The sequence below is a fragment of the Podarcis liolepis genome, assembly GCF_965112155.1.
Source record: "Podarcis liolepis genome assembly, chromosome: 13".
Taxonomy (NCBI): Eukaryota; Metazoa; Chordata; class Lepidosauria; order Squamata; family Lacertidae; genus Podarcis; species Podarcis liolepis.
Window position 1 is genome coordinate 5206998 of NC_139573.1, and position 17770 is coordinate 5224767.

At 46.2% G+C, this 17770-nt stretch overlaps 1 protein-coding gene across 5 annotated transcripts in view; it reads left to right on the forward strand.

Annotated features, from left to right (window-relative positions):
* Positions 1 to 17770, forward strand: part of GUCY2D (guanylate cyclase 2D, retinal) — a 48827-nt gene that overhangs the window by 10188 nt on the left and 20869 nt on the right. For 3 of the 5 annotated variants that reach the window (XM_083472504.1, XM_083472507.1, XM_083472505.1), the window contains exons 2-8: positions 4726 to 5633; positions 9792 to 10093; positions 12119 to 12473; positions 13572 to 13656; positions 13799 to 13895; positions 14269 to 14361; positions 17156 to 17239. In XM_083472504.1, the coding sequence (XP_083328630.1) occupies positions 4916 to 5633; positions 9792 to 10093; positions 12119 to 12473; positions 13572 to 13656; positions 13799 to 13895; positions 14269 to 14361; positions 17156 to 17239 (1734 nt within the window). In that variant the 5' untranslated portion in view covers positions 4726 to 4915. Of the gene's footprint in view, positions 1 to 1270; positions 1425 to 4725; positions 5634 to 9791; positions 10094 to 12118; positions 12474 to 13571; positions 13657 to 13798; positions 13896 to 14268; positions 14362 to 17155; positions 17240 to 17770 lie in introns of those variants that run through there. The other 2 variants (XM_083472506.1, XM_083472508.1) reach the window with 2 other exon arrangements.

Consider the following 17770-nt stretch of genomic DNA (forward strand, 5'->3'; position numbering starts at 1 on the left):
GTGCCAACTTAATGGGATAAATGGACTGACAAACCCGGGACCTGGGGGAAGGGACGTTGGATGAAGACTTTTATCTTTTGTTATTAGGACTATTTTATATAATTGATGAATATTAGAAGGATGCATGAAATGAAATTGCTTGGCTCTGGTATAAAAGTTTAAGGGATTAGGAAAGAATAGAACGGTTAAGAGAAGTTATCAAAAATGAGATTTAGGTTAAGGTTTTTTATAAGACAATGAGGAGAATAGAGTAAGGTAATGTAATGAAAGATTAGAATAGGGTAAAAACTTGATGGTAAGGATTTGCTGAACTAACAAACTGAACTGGAATACAAAAAAGGGAGGGATGAGGAGGTCTGGGGAAATAAGTGTATGAAGATATGTTATGAAAATTAATGTGTTTTTAATTGTTTTTATTTTCTATGTTTTTTCTTTTTTCTTTTTTCATTTGTTTTGTTATAATTTGGAAACTTTAATAAAATATCTTAAAAAAAAAAAAGACAACGGGCCTGACTTATAAGAGGTGATTTAAATAGTTTCTACTATAAGAAGCCTTATTTCTCCTAATCTTTTCAGGACATCGCTTTGTATACAACGGCAGGTGTAATGTGCCAGGAGAATGAGAGGGGGACTTTTATGAAACAGGAGAGAGTGTGGCATGCCAGTTTTTTTGGGTTTTTTTTACACTATCCCTGCTTCAAAGCTGTGTAAAAATTGGTTTTCTCCTTGCCGTTGAAGGTCCAGCAAAGCCCTTGTTAGCAGCTTTAGTCAGGGAGCCTGTGGGCGACACTCCTTTGAGAGCGCAAAGGAATTAAAACAGGTCTCCTTGTCAAAATTATCTCCTCAGTTTTTGTTTTTGTTTAATGAAAAAACCAAAATGAATGTTTATTATGCGTTGGAATTATATGTGCAAAATTTGTGGAAAATTAATAATATATATATATATATATATTTGGGGGGGAATCTCCTCAGAACATGGAGGCCGGGCCTTAAAGCACCTGCTTCCTGATTGGTCCTTGGGCATGCCTGTCTCAGAAAGCCACGCATAATTCTGGGTTGTCATCCTGGGGTGGGGACAAAGCTACACGAAAAGGAGAATATGTGAATGAGTAATAGATAAAATAAAAAAATTATGTTGTGCACTGCACAGCAAATTGCATGAGTGATGCCAAAACTAAGCTAGCCCAAAGCACATGCTACAGAAACAATAAAAATAACTGGTACATAACTAATACATAGATTCATATCTATGACTGCGGGTTCATCAGCCAGCGTGACCCAAGTTTGTGTTTGTGTGGTGCTGGCGGTGACGCATTCTTCCCCTGAGCCAAATAGGATCAGTCAGGGCTGCACCCCCTTCTCATCGGATGAGTAAACCCCAAGGGGAAATGAATGAGGTGCATTTTCTGTGCAGGACAAAAAAGGTGGTTGGTTAGTTTTGTCCTATAGGCCCCATGAAGTTGTGGGCATCTTGACCCCGTGGACTTGCGTGGTCCCCTTCGCATCCATCTAGGGATGATGAGCATTCGTGTTGTCTGTATTTGTTTTCTAAAGCAAGAGTTGCCAGAGCTCAAGTGTGTCTGGAAACTCTCTCTTTCTTTCTCTTTATGGGTAGGGGCTGCTATTTTCTGTCAGGGATGGAGACATTCAGAGGCATACTGACTCCAGCAGTGGAGATTATGATGATGATGATGATGATGATGATAATAACAATAACAATAATAATAATATAATTTATACCCCGCCCATCTGGCTGGGTTTCCCCAGCCACTCTGGGCCACTTCCAACAGAATACAGTGGTACCTTGGGTTAAGTACTTAATTCGTTCTGGAGGTCCATTCTTAACTTGAAACTGTTCTTAATCTGAAGCACCACTTTAGCTAATGGGGCCTCCTGCTGTTGCCGCGCCGCCGGAGCACGATTTCTGTTCTTATCCTGAAGCAAAGTTCTTCACCTGAAGCACTATTTCTGGGTTAGCAGAGTCTGTAATCTGAAGCGTATGTAACCTGAAGCGTATGTAACCCGAGGTAACACTGTATTAAAATACAATAACCTATTAAACATTAAAAGCTTCCCTAAACAGGGCTGCCTTCAGATGTCTTCTAAAAGTCAGGTAGTTGTTTATTTCCTTGACATCGGGTGTTCCGCAAGGCAGGTGCCACCACCGAGAAGGCCCTCTGCCTGGTTCCCTGTAACTTGGCTTCTCACAGCGAGGGAACCGCCAAAAGGCCCTCAGAGCTGGACCTCAGTGTCCGGGCTGAACGAGGGGGTGGAGATGCTCCTTCAGGTATACTGGGCCTTTGAGGCCATTTAGGGCTTTCAAGGTCAGCACCAACACTTTGAATTGTGCCCGGAAACGTACTGGGAGCCAATGTAGGTCTTTCAAGAACAGTGTTATATGGTCTCGGTGGCCGCTCCCAGTCACCAGTCCAACTGCCGCATTCTGGATTAGTTGTAGTTTCCGGGTCACCTTCAAAGGTAGCCCCACGTAGAGCGCATGGCAGTAGTCCGAGCGAGAGATAACTAGAGCATGCACCACTCTGGCGAGACAGTCTGCGGGGAGGTAGGATACATCACAGTGGTCATTGCTAGTAGCCACCGATAGCCTTACCCTCCATGAGGCAGTGTAGTTAACCCCTGTATCTATAAAAGATGCATCAAAGATGCAGATGTACAGGTGATGTTTGCCGTTGTGTTGCAGGGGGTGGGAAAGATTTACCCTCTGAAATGGTGTGTGTGAAAGAGAGAGTAGAGCAGGTATGGCTAGGCTTTGACCCTCCAGATGACTCCCCTCTGTCTTAGCTAGCATGACTAGTGGTCAGGGATTATGGTCGTTGCTGTCCGTCCAACCTATGGAGTAGAGGGAGGTAAGGGGCAGAAGAAGCAGGCAGCGTCTGGACAGTAAGGTGTAATTTTCACAGCCTATTTCAGGACCCGGATTTGAGACCAGAATAGGCCTGATTGGGACCCACTCTAGTCTTGCGTGGAAAACTCATCTGTATCAAAAGCAAATACGGGCATCTTCATTCAGTAGGATTCAGCCAGAGAAAAATCCATGTGGTTTCTTCACAAGCAGCTGTGCCTTGCTGAATTTCACAACGTTCCACCGAATCGTAAATGTAGGTCACCAGCTTTGCACTCAGTTTTTAATAGATTCACAGGTGTGGAAAGGCAAGTCGCTTGACCTTTGTCAGATGAAAATAGGTAGACTTGTTGCATAATGCAAAAGCTCTTCCCAGTGGGATAAGGAGAATAACATAGAAGCATATTTTTGTGGATGTCTTAAATATGTGCCCCTCCCATCAAATATTTTTGCAAGCTCACATTTTGAAAGATTAATTCCATTTTCATCTATGCAATCTTTAATATCATATATATATATATATATATATATATAGGCATTGGAGCTCTGTAAAATGTCCAGCATGTCTTATAATTAAGTCCTTGCCCCACCTCAAATTCTGGTATTTGGGATTTTGGAACTTGCTAATGTTGCTACACAGGGTTATCAGCTGGAGAAAGCTGGTTTCTAACCTGCCACACAGAAGCCATTTCATACCATAAATAAATTTAAAAATAGCATGGGCCACAGTGAGCGTAAATCTAGTACGTAGATTGGGGTGGGGGGATGCTATTCACCCAGAAAATTGTTATGTTTGGGAAAATGCAAAAATGAGCCAGTGTAAAAATTCCAATAAGTGTTAAAGGTGTGGCAAATACAATATCCCCCCCCCCAATAAAACAGCTCTGTGTTCTTGACCATCAGTAACAAATATCATTATGCCTCTTGCTTTCAAATAACACATTGAATCAGACCTTACATGCCATCATTGTGTTAAAAGAAAACACAATCCATGCTTGTGGTTTTCCAGCTTTTCCTCACATTTCCAGCTTTTCTCAAAGGCTGTAGAATTAAGACCTGATAGCTCCTTCCCCCTCTATAACTTCACGCACACAAACACACCTTGCAACATTATTCATAGTAAAGGGTAAAAGGAGTTGGTAGAGGTGACCTGCTGAGCACTTGTGGGCACGTGAGCGCCATCGCACCGATTCACACCTAATACGAAGAGGCAGCTGGGGCCAAAAGGCTAATCCTGTTTTAGTTCAGCTGCAAGATTAGGATTTGAGGGATGGGGCAGCTTCGTTGAGGTGCTGGAGCATGAGCAGAACAGTAATTTGGATAATACCGCCCAAGGCTGGTAGAATAGGGTGGACTTTGGCCAAAGCAGCTGGCTGCCTCTCCTGTCATGACCTCTCTCTCTCTCTCTCTGGGAGGTGCGGTGATATCTGCCCCCCCTCCCGGTTACACTATGGGATTGTTTGCCTTGCCCAAAAGAAATGCGAAGCAAATTATATTTGTAAGCACCACAAGCCCTGAAAGCTGGGCAACAAATATGGCTCCGCAGTAGTTAACCTGGAGTGGTGCTTTTTGTTCATTTTACACCTGTGAAGATGGTGAGGTAGTTGCTATGGGCAACAAGTTGGCCTTCGGTAACAAGATGGCTGCCCCAAGTGGAGAGGTGTTTGTCTGCATGCTGTTTACCCAACTTTCTGTGGGCTGCGTAACACTACCCAGTCTTAAATTTTTTTTTTTTAAAACAAATGAGATTAAAAACATGTAAACCGGGTTGTTTGTGGCAATGCCCACTGATCCCCACAGCTATGCGCAGGGCCTCAAGCATCCTTTTCCCAGCATAGTGTGATGTTTTTTCTCTATTCCAGGGTGATTTCTCTTGACTGCGTGCGGTGAATCTTAACCAAGTTGATGGCGGCAAATGGACCCACTCCGACAAAAGACTTCTGGCCCTGGCCCCTGAGGGACTAAAGGATTTGTGAGCCGTGCCTTCTCCCTCTTCTTCCCCTCCCTTCCCCCTTCCCCCACCGCTGCGCCATTCCCGGGCTCTGCGACACCATGATCCTAGCCTGGCTTGGCTTCCACAGATTCCTGCTCCGCCTTTCCAACCACCCCAGGTGGGCCTGCTACAAGGGCCCCCGCCGGCAAGCCCTCCTCTTCTGGCTCTTGTTCCTCTCTTTGCCCTGCCGCGTCCTGCCATCAACCTTCAAGGTGGGCGTGATGGGCCCTTGGACCTGCGACTCCATCTACGCCAGGGCCTACCCTGACGCAGCGGCCAAGCTGGCCGTTGCCCGCATCAACAAGGACCCTACTCTGAACCAGGGCTACTGGTTTGACTATGTCCTCCTCAACGAAGACTGCAAGTCGTCTCAGGCCATGGTTAGCTTTGTCAACTCGGAGCGCTATGCCTCTGGCTTCGTGGGCCCGGTCAACCCAGCCACCTGCGAGGCGGCTGGGCTGCTGGGCAGAGCTTGGAACAAGCCCGTCTTCTCCTGGTCTTGCCTGACTGATGATGCCGAGGTGGAACGTTTCGGCACCTTTTCCCGGCCGCTGCCCCAGGCCTCCGCCGTCCTCTACACCGTGCTCAAGTACTTCCGCTGGGCCCACGTTGCTGTGATCAGCTCCGGGCAGGACCTCTGGGTGGAAGTAGGGCAAGGCCTGGCGGAGTCGTTGCGCAACTTTGGCCTCCCTGTCACTGTCGTGACCACCATGGAGGACGAACCGAATGGGGCACGGGATGCCCTCCGCCGGGTACAGAGGGCCTATGATGTACGAGGTATGGCTGGGTTGGGGCCACATGTGCTTGCGTGACTCTCAAAGGAAGAGGGTCTAATATTTGGGGGATAATCGTTAGAAAACTTCCAGGTTCTGCCGAGGTTCTTAGTGTGGATGAGGTCAGTTCACGTAGTCACTTTAAATGAGCAGCAACTGTACTATGAGGTGCAATCACATACATATGACAGGCTTCTCCACCCTCTGGCCTGACCAGTATTTTTAAGAAGTAGCCTGATGGGACAGGAGATATGCAGGATCACGACCCAACAGCATTTGCCAAGAAAAGCTTCCAAGCTGTCGCCTCATGATAAATTGTGGTTCAACCCAGCTTCAGTGCACAATGGAGGTTAAGAAAGTATTGTTTATCAAGACGAAGTAAGAATGTGGCTTTAGTGCTTTCTGTCTCTGTATAAAAGCAGGTGAACCAGGACATTTGGGTTGAAAATACATACAGAACATTTTTGAAGGGGAAGATTGCACAACACCTACAGTACTTCCTTATCTCTGTCTAGTAGAGACTTCTAATGACCCCCAGGAACTTTCCAGATATAGTTTGTAACACCCTACGGTTGCCCTCCATGAACTGGTCCACATTGGATAATGATGACGTACCCAACATCTGAGTTTGCCAGGTGTGGGTGTGTAGGTGTATGTTGAGACCCTCTTAACCCCCAAATCCTGCATGTGTTAAAATATAAGCCAGGCTAGCATCCTGTGGAAATGATAGTCTGAGTGATGGTCCATTAAGTAAGCAAAGGAAGGCGGTATGTGCAAGACAGCAAAAGGTTTGGGCCCCTTCCCCTAACTCATGGCTAGTTAGAAGGACAAAGGCAGGGAGCTGGGAGTGGTGTGAGCTTAGAAGCAAAGCAGCAAGCTGGAGAGAGAGAGTCTGAGCAATGTTTGGTTTCTGTTTAAATCCAAGGCAGGGGCTGTGGGCGAAGCAAGGCCCTTTTGGGGTGTCAATGCTATGAACCCCTCCAGGGTGGGCTCAGGGTATATATGTGTATAAATAAACCATATATCATAAATACACCACAGTTTCCGCTGTGCCTCGCTCCATGTTGGACAGAAATTGGCGCACCTGTAACAATATACACATTTTGCAGGACCTTTCCCCAATACAATGCTTTCGTATGCTATCTTCACTGATATATGCACAGTTGACCCTAATGCAATGCACTATTGTACACATTTATTGACTAGAGATTGGAATTTGGAGAAATGCAAATTTTGAAGGATGTCTCTTGGTTGCGTATTGTTTCGCAAAGGGTGAATTGTGTAAATTTGCCTTTAAATGTGAACTAGGGTTGCCATGGGTAGGTGGCGCTGTAGTCTAAACCACAGAGCCTAGGGCTTGCCGATCGGAAGGTTGGCGGTTTGAATCCCCGCGACGGGGTGAGGTCCTGTTGTTCGGTCCCTGTTCCTGCCAACCTAGCAGTTCGAAAGCACGTCAAAGTGCAAGTAGATAAATAGGTACTGCTCTGGCAGGAAGGTAAACGGCGTTTCCGTGCGCTGCTCTGGTTCACCAGAAGTGGCTTAGTCATGCTGGCCACATGACCCGGAAGCTGTACGCCGGCTCCCCAGTGCCGCAACCCCAGAGTCGGCCGCAACTGGACCTAACGGTCAGGGGTCCCTTTACCTTTACCTTTAGGGTTGCCATACGTCCAGAATCTCCAGATCTATCTATCTATCTATCGATTGATTGATCAATCTATGTATCATCTATCTCCAGAATACTGCTTTGCCCCCCCAAAAAAACCCCACTCAACAATTTTACCCCCAAAAAACTCAACAACGTTTCTGATCAGATTTTCACTATTTGAAATATGGCAACCCTGTGTGAACTGAATCAAATTTCTCCCCATCCCTATTCCCCAGCAGCAACCCCACTGAAAATAACCCCCATATGCTGCTATTAGCCGAAGGAAAAAAAAGCTTCCCTTAGCCAGTGGTGCCATCAGGGCAGGATTTCAGGGCAGATGTCCAGGGCCCCACTTTGGAGGAATGGACAGGAGGGGCTATGTGCAAACTGCCTAAAGAAGTCCAGAGTCTAAAATTACCATATGGCACCTCTGCCATTAGTGCTACAGTTAAGTAGCACCAATTAAGTAGCATGGTGGTTGGCACACTATTTACATCAGTATCATGGCTGGGGGGGGGGGGAGTGTTAACCTCCATTCCTGTGCATTGTAGTCAAAACCAAATTGCACACCTAGTGAACATAAACTACGTTATTATTTTTTAAAATGTCTAAACCTCCCTTTATCCAAACTGATCCAATAGGCCGACCCTCTCTAATGGTACCTGCCCCCTTAAAAAATTCCTGAGAAGGAATGCCTCACTTTCCTGATGGAAAGACTGCTTGTGGTTCTAAAGCAACCTTTCCCAAACTTGGTCTCTGGCTGTTTTTTAGGACTACATTTCCCATCATCCCTGACCACTGGTCCTGCTAGCTAGCAATGATGGGAATTGTAGTCCCAAAGCAGTTGGAGCCCCAAGTTTGGGAAACACTGCTCTAAAGCAACCTTCCGCAACCTGGTGTCATCCCGATGTTTTGGACAACATCTCCCATGGCTGTACTGGCTGGGGCAGGTGATGGTTTGTAGCCCAAAACATCTGGAAGTCGAAGGCTGCTGTTGCTGTGCAGGGATGGTGGTCAGACATCACTGCTATGAAGAGTCCTGGAACTAGTAGGTATGTGAGGTGTAAGATACTTATTTCACAATTTTTATACACTACTTGGTTGTGTATAAAAACACACACACCTCAAAGCGCTTTACAAAAAGATAAAATAAAGAAAAACTTAGAATAGTTTTAAACATACAAAAAGTTAAAATACTAAAACATTAAAATTCACAGTATATCTTCCAGGATTTTTGGGAAATCAGCTTGCATTAAATGTATGTTATGGACGTGGCTTTAGCATATTAATATTATTATAAAGGTAAAGGGACCCCTGACCATTAGGTCCAGTCGTGACCGACTCTGGGGTTGCGGCGCTCATCTCGCTTTATTGGCCAAGGGAGCCGGCGTACAGCTTCCGGGTCATGTGGCCAGCATGACTAAGCCGCTTCTGGCGAACCAGAGCAGCACACGGAAACGCCGTTTACCTTCCCGCCGGAGCGGTACCTCTTTATCTACTTGCACTTTGATGTGCTTTCAAACTGCTAGGTTGGCAGGAGCAGGGACCGAGCAACGGGAGCTCACCCTGTCGTGGGGATTCGAACCGCCGACCTTCTGATTGGCATGTCCTAGGCTCTGTGGTTTAACCCACAGCACCACCTGCGTCCCTTAATATTATTATAATTGTTCTTAAAATGGTCACTTTTTTTTTGCAAAAAGGAACCCAAATCAAAAATAAAAACTGCTCCAAAGCTATAGCAAAATAAAAGCTAAACACATTCATATACATCAAAGGCAGTCCAACACATCCAACTGACATCTTAAGGGACGTCGCAATATCTAAACCTTTCCAGCGTAAAGGGCCCCCAAACTGACAGAATGGAAACATTCTTGCCTTTTGCCTAAAAATAGCCAGTGATGGTGCCAGGCTTCCCTTCCTGGGGAGGGCATTCCATAAATGGGCAGCTACCACAGAAAGGACCTGTTCTCGTGTTGCCTCCCTCTGCATCTCCTTCAGAGAGGGCACATGGAGAGGGGATAAATGCAGGGTCTGGGTTGGCTCCTATTAGGAGAGGCAGTCCATTTTGCAGAAGGTCACTTTGCACATACACAGAGGCCCTCTTCATCTCACTGCGGTCCCTTGGTGAGCTCTGGACTTTACACTGATTTTCCTCCTAATCCCTAACCCCTGGGTAGGCAAACTAAGGCCCGGGGGCTGGATCTGGCCTAATCGCCTTCTAAATCAGGTTGTTTTTCCATGAGTAGAATGTGTCCTTTTATTTAAAATGCATCTCTGAGTTATTTGTGGGGCCTGTCTGGTGTTTTTACATGAGTAGAATGTGTGCTTTTATTTAAAATACATCTCTGGGTTATTTGTGGGGCATAGGAATTCGTTCACCCCCCAAAAAAATAGTCCGGCCCCCCACTGAGGGACAGTGGACCGGCCCGCTGCTGAAAAAGTTTGCTGACCCTTGCCAGGCCTAAACCTTCCCACTGTCTACCCTGCCTGTTTCCTCCTTGTTCCTTTCCTATCCAGTGATCGTCATGTGTATGCACTCTGTCCTGCTGGGTGGGGAGGAACAGCGCCTTCTGCTGGAGAAGGCCGAGGACCTGCGTATGACAGACGGGACCTACGTTTTCATCCCCTACGACGCCCTGACTTACAGCATGCCCTACCAGAAGGAGTCCTACCCTGTGCTGGATGACAGCCTCAAACTCCGCATGGCCTACGACGCGGTGCTCACCATCACCATCGACTCCCCGGAACAGTCCTTCCGGCAGACTTTCAGGGAGGCTCAGGAGAAGAGGGAAGTCCCTGGCCACCTGGATGCTGACAAGGTGCATCTGAGGAAAGAGGCAGTGGGTGGTGGTGGGCAGGTACAAAGGATGGTCCCAGCAGGGCCTCGGTCCAGTATACCTGAAGGAGCGTCTCCACCCCCATCGTTCTGCCCAGACACTGAGGTCCAGTTCCGAGGGCCTTCTGGCAGTTCCCTTCCTGCGAGAAGCCAAGTTACAGGGAACCAGGCAGAGGGCCTTTTCGGTAGTTGCACCCGCCCTGTGGAACGCCCTCCCAACAGATGTCAAAGAGAAAAACAACTACCAGACTTTTAGAAGACATCTGAAGGCAGCCCTGTTTAGGGAAGCTTTTAATGTTTAATAGATTGTTGTATTTTAATATTCTGTTGAAAGCCGCTCAGAGTGGCTGGGGAAACCCAGCCAGATTGGCAGGGTATAAATAATAAATTATTATTGTTATTATTATTATTATTATTACTGTTTGAGGTGCAGGAGAGGCTCAGATTTAGGAGGTACCCTATGCCGTCCAGAGCGCTGTGTGTTCACAACTGCATTTCTTTTTAGATCTGCCTGAATGAAGGGTGTTTAAGCACTGCTGCGGAATACTCTTCCTGTAGAAGTTTGGCAAGCCTCCACATTTCAGACCTTCTGATGGCTCTTGGATAGCTTTTTGTGTGCCTATTCTGCAGCAGGGCTGTTCATAAACAACTTTTTTTTTTTGAAAATGCCTTCTCCAAAGGTCTTCTTCTTACTGCACTAGGGATTATATAGCTATATCTGAACTTTCATGCATATCAGCTAATATCTTGACCCTGCTCCACTGAATTGAAATTTCAGCCTTCACGACATAGGAAAATGGCCAAGTAAACAGCTATTTTCATGGAGGAGGTTCAAGATATTAACTGATATGTATGAAAATTCAGATATAGCTGTATAATCCCTAGTGTAGTAAGATAAGACCTTTGGAGCAGGCATTTTTAAAAAAAGTTTTTTATGAACCACCCTATTCTGCAGTTTAAACTTTTAAGATGGGCCAGTCATTTTTACGATGATTCTGCTTTGTTTTTAGAAGTATTTCACCCCCTTTCTAAATCTGGTTGCACACTGCCCTGATATTTGGCATGAGAGGGCAGTCTGTAATTTTAAGTAAGTAAGTAAGTAAGTAAGTAAGTAATAATGCAGCACAGAATTCAGCGCCCACAAAACTATTTAGGGTCCCTCCAGACATCATTCTGTTGCATGTCCATGCTGATTTGTGGTCATGAAGCTATTGGAGCAATCCTACACGATCCCATTTTCTTTCTTTTTTTAAATGATATTTATTAAAGTTTCAAAGAAAAGATTACATAAATAAAAAGAGAAAAAAAGAAAAAGAAATAAAAAGGAAAAAAATACAGAAAAAAGATAAAAAAACACTTAAAAAACACATCAGTCTTTCCATGCCTTACATTTCATTTCCTTACTTGCAAATGATAGATTTTTGCAAGCTTGACTGGTGTCATGTACCACCTGTATATCATTTTCATAATATTCTCTCTTAAGGCATTACATGCCGTAAACTTCATGCCTGTGGTCCATAACTGTTCCCAGTCAGCCATCATTATGTTATGTCCAACATCTTGTGCCCATTTAATCATAGCAGATTTCACCGTTTCATCCTGAGTATTCCATTTCAACAGCAAGTTATACATCTTTGACAAAATCAGAACTGTTTGCACCTGCAAATGTTTCGGGGTGGTCATTCATACAACTACTTTTCTTACCAGTGCATATCCCGTAACTTCCTGCTGAAATCCCACATTTTTTTGTGCCCCCAATGTTCTGGTTTGTTTGTTTTTTTTGTTCTGCTTTCGTTGCGCTATAGCTCTTCTGGACAGCAATAATGTGGCAGCATTGCAGAGCAATGAACAGAGTAGGACAGCACAGAGGTGCCTTCACTCTTGTAAGGCGCGCAAAACAAACGAGGGGAATCAAGAAAACAGAAACAAATGTTATCCATTAGCACAATTTATTCAGGTTGCAGAATTTGAGAACCTGGTCCTAACTCTTGCTTGCTTCTCTTTAAAGGCACACCCCCTGTTTGGTACTATCTTTAACTCCATCTACTTCCTGGCCAAGGCAGTGGAGAGTACTCGGAAGTCCGGCAAGTGGGTGATGGGCTCCACCATTGCAGAGCACGCCAAGGACTTTGAGCTGGAAGGCTTCAGCCAGCCAGTGTCAGCCGATGAATACGGAGATGCCGTGCTCCCCTATATCATATTGGACACAAATGGGAAGGGCAACCGCCTTTGGCCCACCTACAGTGTGAACGTCGCTGCTCGAACTCTGCGCTACGTTGGGCACACAATCCATTGGCCTCACAGTTCCAGTCCAGACACGGACTCCATCTGCTGGTTTGACTCGGTCACCATCTGCAGTGGGGGTGAGTGCTGAAGTGAGCTGCCTGGATGTGCAAGGATGGAGAGGGAGAGGAAGGACGGAGAGGAATTTGGTTTGCATTTAAAGGCCAACTTCCCTAATTCGCACTTTCCAAAACAATACGAGAACTGAGACTCGGCCATCCTTTTTGAAATTTGCTCTTCCCTGAATTTCACGGTGCAGTCCTCCAGCCCAGTAATGTGTACAAAAATGCATATACTAGGGTAAAGTGTGCATATGTTACTGAAAATAACATACAAAATTTCATTATATTATGGAAAAGCGCTTTGCAAAAATGTGTATATAAGGGGAAATTGCACACAAAGTTAATTTCTGTGGGTCTAGTCTAAATTATATCTTGTTGAATACCATCTATTATTATATTGTAAAAACAGTGCGAAACAAATTTTACATGACTCCAGTTCTGGTCATGAAGGGAAGTTACCAATACTAATACTAAGCTGTGAAGGCCCAAGTGAAAAGAATTGAAAGCCTAAGATTGTAGGTGCCTGCCTTATTTTGAGAGGAAGTCAGCTCCATACTGAAGGCCCTGTTCTATCCTAGCCATCCATCCATCCATCCATCCATCCATCCATCCATCCATCCATCCCACCAGCTTCAAATATACCATCCAGTTGATTGATCAACCAATCTCATATACGCTAACTATGTGTCCTGCCAGCCCACCTCATATACTCCACTCGCAGACCCTCCAACTGGGACACACATCTTTTGGTGCCACACTCCTGCATGAATCACATGACCCATGTGAGATCGCAGCCCCCAAGGACGTGCTTTTTGGGGGTGAGATCACGGCACCCACAATGGCGCTTTAGGAAGGTGAGAAAGGAGCTGTTGATTTCATAGGCTTTGGTGTCTTATGGTAAAGTCATGCAGGGAAGAGAAGACAAGGAAAGTCTGGGGAGAAGGCAAAAGGCATTTCTGTCAGGATTTGTAATACTACAGTGGGTGGGTGGAGTTATTTTGCATGGAACTCTCCATATGTGACTAGGAGGAGATGTTGATGGAGCTGGAAATAACCTCTCAAGCCTGTTTCCTGGAAGTGGTCGCCAGTGGTAACACTCTTCTCCTTTTCCTTCAGGGGTGAATGCTGGTTTTATCCTCCTCATATTCCTCCTGGCTATCTGCTTGATGGTGGGTGGAGCTGCCCTTGCTTTCCATCTCAGGTGAGTTACGCAAACACCCCTGGTGACTAGGTCTGCTGGACAGCTGACATTTTGGATTTTGGGACCTCCCCGTGCTGCGTGCTTTATCTTTACGAACGACCATTTTTTATTTCTGCTCTGCTCGTGTTGTTGATTCCCACAGGCGGCAGTTTCAGCATGCCCAGCTAATGAAGGGGCCAGACAAGATTGTCCTCACCATGGATGACTTGACCTTCATCCATACCCAGAACAGCAAGAAGGTGAGGAGCTTGTCTCTGTGGGAGGGACCATTGAGGAGACTAAGGAGAGGCTGGCAAGATGGAGCGCCGCTAAGTCAGAGAGGGATCAAAACAGGCAATGCGAGTAATAGTAATACTCAAGGTTTCTATGACGGTTACTTCATGCAACTGAAATAAAGGACAGTGGACAGAAAGGACTGCTGTCTTTGGTTATGTAGGAGCAGATTCTCGGCTTCAGACGTTGGATGGGTATGATGGTCGGGCCAGAACTGTTTGAGAACGCAGATGGCTGCGGTATTGGCCAAGGGTCATTACTGTATGATAAAGGTCCAAGTTAAGAATAAGAAAGCTGTTCCTTAGTTCATGGTTCTCCTCCCCTCTTCATCCCCCCCAGAAAATGGATGACAGTCGAAAGAGTATGTCGGACATGAAAAGCCTCAAGAGTGTGGCGGCAAATGCAGAAAACAGCAACATGGCTGTGGTTGAGGTAAAATCATGTCCCCTCCTTCACAGTTCCCAGTCCTGCACCCTCCCTCTTTCCCAGTTACTAGTGGGTGGGCCAGGAGAAGCCTCTGGTGCAAAGCCATTTCCTCAGGAGGCGCAGATGGTGTTCTTGCCAGCAGCCTTTCCTGGGGCAGTGCCAGCACTGATATCATCATTGCGGAAGGGTGGAGGCTGGAAAGAATGCGCTAAAATCGGGTGGCGGGTTTTGATGGTGACGCCAAGCCATCTCCTTTCCACTCATTCTAAACAGTTCTATTCCACAAACATCCTTTTTCATTGGGCTCAGTTTGTCGCACTGCTGAATCTCCCTTCACCTTTATATAACGGTGTTTTGTTTTGAAATATATCCTCCCAGGGTCCTTGCCATTTTACGTTTTCCAGCCATTGCCCACTTCCTGTCATGACGGGTGCCATTTTGAGAGGCTGAGGCTGCTTCCTGATTGGCTGCTTCCTTCCACAATCCAATCATTGCTCTTCCGTTGTACGCTACAAGCGGAATTGCAACTGACTTTTCCTCCACCGCCTGGAATATTGTGCCTTTTCTTTGTGTACATCCCATTATGCCCTCTCCACACAGTAGGCGTGTCATTTGAAGCTCAGAACACACTCAGTATGTCCCTTGTGGTGGGAGGCATTTTATAACCCCCATCTGTCCCCCCCCCCAAACTGCTCTTTTAATTAGTTCTGAAGGGCTTTTCTGGCTATAATTTTAAAATTAAATTATTGAACAATTACAGCTGACATGAAATGTTATGTGCTTTGAAAATGTAACATGACTGTTGCTCTCAACTGCATTACTTCTTACGAGAAGTTTTACACTGTGCTGATATTTGTCAAAATGAAATACTTATTTTTAATATAGCATCATGCGGGGGGTTGTAGCACTGTGCTAGTCTTTTTATTTTAAGAAAAACATAGCTAGAAAAGCATTTTGGCACTAATTAAAAGATAGAGTTCAAAAACAAACAAGGATTTAATAATGTTGCCCATTGCAAAAGGCTGCGGTATGGTAGGTTCATTTGCCTGATTAACGCCCATGACAAAACCCCACCTTTCTTTTTTAAGTCAGAAAAGTAGTGTGAAAAGTATGAATGCCCCTTTTGAAAGAAAGAAAAAAGAGGAGGCCTTCCTGAGGTCACAGAAGAGACAAGAGAACCACGGGCAAAACCCAGGACGCCATAGGAAGCTGGCTATAGTGAGAAAGACGCCATTGCAGATAGAATCTGGACCTTTGCCCATGCAAAGCAGATGCTCCACCCCTCAGCTGCGGCATAGTGTGGATGCCCTGTAAAAAGAAAGTGAGCGAAGCACAGCAACCCCACATTCAGTGACTGGTGAGGGGCAGTTGGCTGCCACAGGCTCAGCAGTAGAGGGCTGGAGGGGCTTTCATGTTCAGGGAGCATGCCAGGTCCATCCCTCTGTGAAGGGTGACCTCGCTGATTCCTGCAGCTCCCGCCACTGATCTCAGCGTGGCTCTGCTTGCCAGCACTGCTCCCTGCTCCCTGGAGACCTTGCTTGCTCCCCCGTCCCCCAATTCATCACCTTTTCCTGCACCGTATTGGTCAGGAAGTGATGTGCGACTGGGCACCCTCTCCTTCCCGCCTCAGTACTCAACCACACTTATTGGGCTCATGATTGGGATGTTACAGAGGCTAGGATTGCAACCCCTCTGGTCATGGCAGGGAGGCTGTTGCTAGGAAACCAGGAAGCCGTGGCAACAGGCCCTTCTCTAGAAGCAGTTGTTTCCCTGTTGGCCATCATCCAGCCCTGGGGTCTGCGGTGCTGTGCCCCAAGTCCATGCTAATTCCTGTAAAGGTCATATTCACAGCATATGAACTAAAGCACTAGGATACCACTTTAAGCAGACATGGTTCTCCCACTGCAAAGAATTCTGGGAGATGCTGAGAGTTGTCCGGAGAATGCTTTTCCTCCCACAGAGTCATAGCTGTCAACGTTTCCCCTTTTTTTTAAGGGAAATTCCCTTATTCCGAATAGGATTCCTCACAAGAAAAGGAAAATGTTGACAGCTCTGCACAGAGTTACCATTCCCAGAGTTCCCCAAGAAGAGGGGCTGATTGCTAAACCATTCTGGGAATGGTTAACAAACTACAACTCCCAGAATTCTTTGGGGGAGGCCATGACTGTTTCAAGTGGTACCACGGTGCTTTAAATACCTGGTGTGAATGTGGCTTAAGTGAACACAGCTGAGAGGCTATGCCTCCCCTCTCCCCACAATCTCTCTGGGGTGGTAGCACTGCCTCACACAAGGATCCTTAAGTCTGCTCTGACACCAGTGTATTTTTGTGCAAAATCTTTAATGATCCTTGTGAGCCTAGCCATGGCACCGTCACTATGTGCTCACCACTGTAAGTGCCCCCATCTTCTCCAGCTCACCTCTGCCTCCCCCAGCCCCACAGCTCTACTCACCTGGTTCCTATCCTACAGTTTGCTGAGAGAGTTCAGTGTTTAATCCCTAAAGAGGGGTTTGAATCCGCAGCATGTCTGTCTGAGAAGCCCATTGCTCCAATCTCCAGCATTGCTTGTTGGAGGGTGAGGCAGGCTGTCACAGAAATGTACTTAGCACATGCTCAGAGGCACCCTCGTAATGATGAACTCCCATTGATCAGGCCCAGCTGAGAGAGAGAGAGTTGAGGGAGCACCTTACCCCAGTTCATACACCTGTCCTTCTGGGTTTTGCCCTCCCTTTCTGCCCCCACCCTCTTCCACCCACCACCAGCATCATTTATTTTTGACCGCCTGCTTCCTGCTATCCTTAGGGCGAGGACAAGTCAAAATTCACCAGCCAAGTCCCCTTGCTCCTCCTTTTGTTTAACAGCCAAGGCGTAATAGCCGCGGTCCAGGTAAGTCCCGTTTGGCAAAAGGCCCTTTTAAGTTGTGCCTTTTTGCCAGTCTGCTCTGCCTTTCAGTTTGGTTTTTACACCCTCCCCTCACCCCAAAAAGTTTGATGCTCCTTGTCTTTCACTTGACCTTTTCAGCTCTCGTGCATTTTGTTGTGTTAGGGGTTTTTTCCCTCCTCTCAAAAATGAGAGGAGGAAAAAAGTTGGCTATGGCACTTGTTACTTCATTCCCCACCCCACTCCTTACTTGCAGGCCATCCTTCCTCCTCTGGGGAGAAGGTATTGGCAAGGATTGAAATGGGAGGTAGAAAACAGGTTCAGATTGGTGGTTTGCTGTAAAAATATTTGTGTGTGTGTGTGTGTGTGTGATTATAGATGAAGTGCTTAATTTACAAATTAAGCTCAACTATACATGCTACCTCTGATCAGGTAACCTCTTCAGTCCAACTCCATGTAGCATCTTTCTCTGCTGTGGGCGGGGCCAAGACATCTTGGCACCTGATGTGAACCACAAAATGGTGTCCCCTCCCTCCC